The 7,500-nt window shown below is 42.5% G+C and overlaps 1 protein-coding gene across 1 annotated transcript in view; it reads left to right on the top strand.

Annotated features, from left to right (window-relative positions):
• dock10 (dedicator of cytokinesis 10) overlaps window positions 1–7,500 on the top strand; it is a 175,923-nt gene that overhangs the window by 90,571 nt on the left and 77,852 nt on the right. Inside the window, exons 18-19 of the mRNA XM_063205895.1 lie at window positions 5,231–5,296; window positions 5,750–5,842. Coding sequence (XP_063061965.1) covers window positions 5,231–5,296; window positions 5,750–5,842 — 159 coding nt within the window. The remainder of the gene's footprint in view (window positions 1–5,230; window positions 5,297–5,749; window positions 5,843–7,500) is intronic.

The raw sequence follows: 7,500 nt of genomic DNA on the forward strand, positions 1-7,500 counted from the left end.
CGTCTATCGAAACCACCAATACGTCTACCCACGGCACCTCAAATACGACTCCCAGAAGAGCTTCGCTAAGGTAGATAAAATAATAAATAATTAGTTTAGTAAACGGGTTCACATATATTATGCTGAAATAGTGAAGTGAAAAAAGTGAAAGCCCATTGGGAAACTCCAACTCCCATTGTCATTGTGACACAGCACTCCACAGCACACAAGTGAACACTGCACACTGCACACAACGAAATTGCATGTATGCCTCACCCGTGCAAGGGGGCAGCCCTCAGTGGCGCACCATGGGGTGCAGTGCAATGGGACGGTAGGTATTATGCTCCAGTCATGGAGGAGGATGGGGGAGAGCACTGGTTGATTAGCCTGCTCCCCCCACCAACCTGGCGGGTCGTTGGTCAGTAAATAGTCTAATACTGTAAATAAAGTAAGTTAGATTGTGTTCGCCCAGCCGCACCGCGTCTACCGCAACCACCTCTACGTGTACCCACAACACCTCAAATACGACTCCCAGATAAACGACTTCACATATACATTATATATACTACTATGATGCCTATGATATGCATCTACCGGAACCACCTGAAACCACTTCCACTTTGTGATACACTATCCACACCAAACCACCTCTACGTGTACCCACAACACCTCAAATACGACTCCCAGAAGAGCTTTGCTAAGGTAAACGGGTTCACATATACTATGCTAAATATTCTAATAAATAAAGTAAGTTAGATTGTCTATGCCCAGCCGTACCAAATCTACAGGAACCTCCTCTACGTATACCCACGACACCTGAAATACAACTGCCTAAAGCTGTGCGACTTTTGCCCCGATTTTGCTCCGATTTGGCACTCACACGACTTTTTGAGAGTCGGGCCGATTTCTTGCTCAATCGTGAGTCTCGCATCGTGCAGTGTACATGGGGTAACGACAAGCGATTTCGCCTCACGATCGTGCAATCGCAGGGTCGCAAGAAAATCAAAACGGTTTGAAATTCTGGTCGTGGCTCGTGCGTAAATCGCAGTTAAAGCAGTGCTACGACCCGATTTGACACTTCACATGCACAAATTAATAGGGCCGTGCGATTCGCTGTTGAGCGCGACCTCATCTCCACCTCAGATGCGCATGTTCCCTCCTCTGCAGACCGAGGAAACATGCCTGTCGCGTCGTACGGTGGAAGCATTTCGCTCGCATCCGACTGTCGGCTCGTGTAGTGTGAGGACGTGAGTCGTGAGTTGTGAACTTTTAAACAGTGAAATTCCATCGTGCAGTGTGAGCAGAAGCTTAAGACAAATATCACGAGTGAAAATATCGCACAGTTATTACTCATGTAAACATTTACATTCAGTAGGTCCTTTGATCTTTGTCTTTTATGTAATTTTTATGTTTTTAATTCTGCCATTTTGCAAAGCTCTCCTGGCTTAAGCGTTCCACCAAAGTAATGCTATATCAGTACTTCATAAAAAACGTCTATCCCCAAATTCATGTGCGAGAAAACCAGGAGAGCTTTAAGGACCTACTGAATGTAAATGTTTACATGAGTAATAACTGCACACAGCTTTGCCCAGATAGTGGACTTGGATGGAATGATATGTTCATAGGATCTGCAAATACACAGCATATCCTACTATTATATTAGTTAAATATTTATATTCCTAGTTACACTGAGGTTTGCCAAGGCTGGATAAAGTAAATAAAATGAAGTTAAACATCGCTGGCTTTATATTTCCAGAGGTGAGACACAGGTCTGCCGAGCTGGCCACCAGGGGCCAACTCTGAGCCAAGAGATGAGCTTCATGTATTAGTCACGTACATCAGAGGGGTTTACTAAGAAGGTGGTTCAAGAGTAAACCAGGTGATTTAGGTTACATCCGTGATCCTTGGGGTCATTTTGACCCCAGCCACTTAAATGTCTACAAAATCAGTAGAGGCAAAACCTTTTGCACCAGTTTATGCCTCAGATATTTACTGTAGCTGTGTTGGGGACATAAAAAGCCCTTTAGATAAGTCCTAGCACCCCCACACACACAGCCCACATACCAAAAAAACTGCCCAAAAGTTGACTTGAATTAGTTTTGGCCCTCCTCAACATCATACATATTGTTAGTTATCAGAGCCATAAATAAAGCAAAATGTTATGTTCTAAATGACTTATGTTCATGTATTTTATATAATCTAGACATATTGGAACCCCAGAGTAAATTGACAAATTGACCCCAAGGAACATAGATTTAACTAAAAAGGTGTACAGCACTTAAGGAAAACATATTTGTAGAAATTTCACTTTTTCCACATTGACCCCATATATTTAGGAAAAATAAGATAAAGCAAAGTAATTATGTACTTCATGTATTTTTCAGACGTCAAACATTGAATGGGGTCAAATAGACCCCAAGGATAACAGGAGGGTTAAGAGGTAAATAATTGAATAGAAGAGCCTGGAGTCCTCATTTTCTTAAGACATTTCCAGGCTCTTCTATTAGATGATTTACCTCTCAATTTAACCTAGTTTACTCCTGAACCAGCTTCTGCAGTGACATGAGCCAACATCACACTCCACTGACGGTGAAAATAAGAGGAACTAATATCGAGTAAAAAAAATAATAATGTGTGTTTTAAAATAGCACATGACGAGAGCCTCATAGTCTGGTGGAGCAACTTCCTCTTGACACGTCCCTGCAGTTCAGCTCGAGTGCAGATATCAGACGTGAAGAGACATCAAGCTAAAGATAGAGAGTGGAGTAGAGTATCGTTTATTAGCTTGAAGTGATATCAGACGTGAAGAGACATCAAGCTAAAGATAACATGATTATACATTCAGGAAATCACCCACTTAAAGTGATATCAGACATGAAGAGACATCAAGCTAAAGATAACATGATTATACATTCAGGAAATCACCCACTTAAAGTGATATCAGACATGAAGAGACATCAAGCTAAAGATAACATGATTATACACCCAGGAAATCACCCACTTAAAGTGATATCAGACGTGAAGAGACATCAAGCTAAAGATAACCTGATTATACACCCAGGAAATCACCCACTTAAAGTGATATCAGACGTGAAGAGACATCAAGCTAAAGATAACATGATTATACACCCAGGAAATCACCCACTTAAAGTGATATCAGACATGAAGAGACATCAAGCTAAAGATAGCATGATTATACACCCAGGAAATCACCCACTTAAAGTGATATCAGACGTGGAGAGACATCAAGCTAAAGATAGCATGATTATACACCCAGGAAATCACCCACTTAAAGTGATATCAGACGTGAAGAGACATCAAGCTAAAGATAACATGATTATACACCCAGGAAATCACCCACTTAAAGTGATATCAGACGTGGAGAGACATCAAGCTAAAGATAGCATGATTATACACCCAGGAAGACACCCACTTAAAGTGATATCAGACGTGGAGAGACATCAAGCTAAAGATAGCCTGGTTATAGACCCAGGAAATCACCCACTTAAAGTGATATCAGACGTGGAGAGACATCAAGCTAAAGATAGCATGATTATACACCCAGGAAGACACCCACTTAAAGTGATATCAGACGTGGAGAGACATCAAGCTAAAGATAGCATGATTATACATTCAGGAAGTGATACTGTCCTGTTTTTGGAAATAAGCTCATATTACACATCCCCTTGAGTCAAATAATTGAGCTTTACCTTTCTCCTGTACTTTCAACCGTTCTCTGAGTATGGCAGTGCAAATTTTACCTGCAAGCTAGCAGTTAACATTGACTCCTATGAGACCAGTTGTTGGCTAACTGGTCTCATAGGAGTCAATGTTAACTGCTAGCTTGCAGGTAAAATTTGCACTGCCATACTCAGAGAACGGTTGAAAGTACAGGAGAAAGGTAAAGCTCACTGATTTGACTCAAGGGGATGTGTAATATGAACTTATTTCCAAAAACAGGACAGTATCACTTTAACACCATGACTCATTTTGCAGATGTTGCATACCAGGTCCAAAGAGCCTACTAGTCTAGTGAAACAACAGTCCAAACAATTCAAATATCAGCTGGGGGCTGGTGAACGCAGGAGTGTTCAATACTTCACAAGAAAGAAGTTTACCGCACATTTGTTTGACTTTTTGCTTGTTCATTCAGAGCAAACAATGCATTTCACTCTGTGTCATCAGGTTCGCTTCTTTCTTTTGAGGTGTGATGGAACAACTTCAAACACCAGACTTCATAAAGCTAAAGATTATGCATCCAGGAACTCACCCACTTAACACCATAAAGGGACACTGTGCAGGAAATGGTCAAAAAAGGTACTGCAACTATGCTGATCATTGAAACTGAGCTGCCTATTGCCAAATTTGATCTTTACATGAAAGTTTACTAAGTATTGAACAAATATGTTCTAGTATGGTCCAAGTACAGTCTTTTTTGCAGCTAAAAATTAGCCTGGAAAACCAGCGCCAACTGCTGGACGGCAAAATGTTTTGCCTGCATTTATCCAATACATTTAGGCTGGTTTATCAGGCTAGCTAAAATGGCTATTTTTGGAAATTCAAAATGGCTGACCATGGAGAAGATCCCCCTTTTCATGTATGAAAAATGCAATTTTTCCAGTCATAATGAAAACTTAGAATTTGATGCTGGTGGTAAGCTTAAGTATTCATGAAAAAGGTAACATTTAGTGAATGGGCAGCATGAATTCTGGAAATAAACAACTAAAAATCTCACACAGTGTCCCTTTAACTCATTTATCAGGTTTTGCATACCATGTCCGTTGCTCAGAAGCTGTGCAACATTATGCTGTGTAGTCCTATGTTAACTACACACGCTATCAGAATGAACAGTACAGTATGCAGACACTGTCCACTACACCACTACAGACTTGGACCACATATGCAGACAATGTCCACTACAGCACTATAGACTTGGACCACAGTATGCAGACAATGTCCACTACACCACTACAGACTTGGACCACATACGCCTTTCTTTTCACGTCAGAATAGAACACACGCCATCCCCTCTATTCAGTATCCATGCCTATGGTGTTAACAGAGTGAGAGAGTGTGTGTGTGTGTGTGTGTGTGTGTGTGTGTGTGTGTGTGTGTGTGTGTGTGTGTGTGTGTGTGTGTGTGTGTGTGTGTGTGTGTGTGTGTGTGTGTGTGTGTGTGTGTGTGTGTGTGTGTGTGTGTGTGTGTGTGTCTATGACATTAACAAAGTGAGTCATTGTCTTGTGTTGTGCAGGCTCGGAACATTGCGGTGTGTGTGGAGTTCCGGAACTCAGATGAGGAGCATGCGAAAGCTCTGAAGGTGAGAGTTCCGTTATCGCTCTGCACTTCTCTTCTCCGCTCCTGCTGGGGGTTGGTGTGTGTGAGTGTGCGTTTGTGTGTGTGTGTGCGTGTGCGAGTGCGTGTGCGCGTGTGCGTGTGTGCGAGTGTGTTTGTGCGTGCGCGTGTGCACTTGCGTGCGCGCGTGCATGTGTGTGTGTGTGTGTGTGTGTGTGTGTGTGTGTGTGTGTGTGTGTGTGTGTGTGTGTGTGTGTGTGTGTGTGTGTGCGTGTGTATGTGTGTGCCTGCGTGCGCGCGTGCATGTGTGCGTGTGCGTGTGCGTGAGCGTGTGCGTGTGTGTGTGAGTGCGTGTGTATGTGCGTGCATGTGCGTGCATGGGTGTGTGCATGTGCGTGTGTTTGTGCGTGCATGTGCGTGTGTGTGTCTGTGTGTGTGTGAGCCTTTTCCTCATTTCCTCCTTCTGCTTCCTCCTCAGTGCATCTACGGCAAGCCAGGAGGGCCAGTCTTCACCACGGCAGCGTTGTCCACAGTGCTGCACCACTCTCAGAACCCCGACTTCTACGATGAGGTGAGGCCCTCAATGGGTTGTGGAAAACGAGCCCTATCTCACGCCTTTCGTAAAGTCTTCACGAAAAGAAATAGATGAATTTTCGTGGTGCATTCACGTTATTGCCCGCCTTTCGTAAAGTCTTCACGAAAATAATAGATTAATTTTCACGCTGCCTATTCACTTGAATTGCCCCACTGCTGCTATGGTTATCCAAACGTCTGCAGGGGCGGGGAGGGGGTGCTGACAGAACACTGCTGATACACTCGGGACTCACTAATTCGACGCCCTTTCGGTACTTACGCCTTATGTCCCCTAAACCTAAACCTAACCCTAACCTTAACCCTACTTAACCCTAAACCTAACCCTAACCCTAACCTTAACCCTAACCTTGACCCTAAATCTAACCCTAAATTGCTTGTTTGAAATGTTTGATTACCATGTGACGGTAGGCTACCGAAAGGGCATCAAACTAGTGGGTCGCTAGGCAACAGTCGGACAATTCATGTGAATAGGCAGCATGAAAATTAATCTATTATTTTCGTGAAGACTTTACGAAAGGCGGGCAATAACGTGAATGCACCACGAAAATTGATCTATTTTTTTCGTGAAGACTTTACGAAATGAGTGAGATATGGTTGAATACTCAGTGTCACACCACCACTCATATGTAATACACTCAAATACGTAGATAGTCATGATGAGTAGGTATGTGTGTATACTTTACAGAGGTGTGAATAGGTGTGTGTGGAATACTCTGAGTGCACACTGAGGCACACACGCAAAAAAAAAAAAAAAACGTTTGATGCAAGATACGCCCCTTTCTGTTGAATTAGAAGTTGTTTTTTTTTGTCCAGCATCCTGAAAGTAATTAAGGAACCCTGAGTGAAGCCTACCTGCTACAATAGACTTGAATGTGAGGCATACAATGTAAAGCACTTTGAGACCTTGAAGGGGTGGAAAGGCGCTATATAAATGCAGTACATTTACCATTTAAAGGCATACAACGCCATTAAAAAGTGTCCCTACATCTGCCCCTCTGCCCCCGGGTGAAGGGGGCTGCCCAATGATCTCCATGAGAAACACCACCTCCTCTATCAAATATTTATATACTATTAATATGATTAATAATCGTAATAAAGTTACTCTACTGTACTACTCTACTCTACTCTACTCTACTCTACTCTACTCTACTCTACTCTACTCTACTCTACTCTACTCTACTCTACTCTACTACTCTACTCTACTCTACTGTACTCTACTCTACTACTCTACTCTACTCTACTACTCTACTCTACTCTACTCTACTCTACTCTACTCTACTACTCTACTCTACTACTCTACTCTACTACTCTACTCTACTCTACTCTACTCTACTCTACTCTACTCTACTACTCTACTGTACTCTATTCTACTCTACTCTACTCTACTCTACTCTACTCTACTCTACTCTACTCTACTCTACTCTACTCTACTCTACTACTCTACTCTTCTCTACTACTCTACTCTACTCTACTACTCTACTCTACTCTACTCTACACTACTCTACTCTACTCTACTCTACTCTACTCTACTCTACACTACTCTACTCTACTCTACTACTCTACTCTACTACTCTACTCTACTACTCTACTCTACTATACTATACTCTACTCTACTCTACTCTACTCTACTCTACT

This window comes from Engraulis encrasicolus, chromosome 8 (genome assembly GCF_034702125.1).
Source record: "Engraulis encrasicolus isolate BLACKSEA-1 chromosome 8, IST_EnEncr_1.0, whole genome shotgun sequence".
NCBI classification, from domain to species: Eukaryota; Metazoa; Chordata; class Actinopteri; order Clupeiformes; family Engraulidae; genus Engraulis; species Engraulis encrasicolus.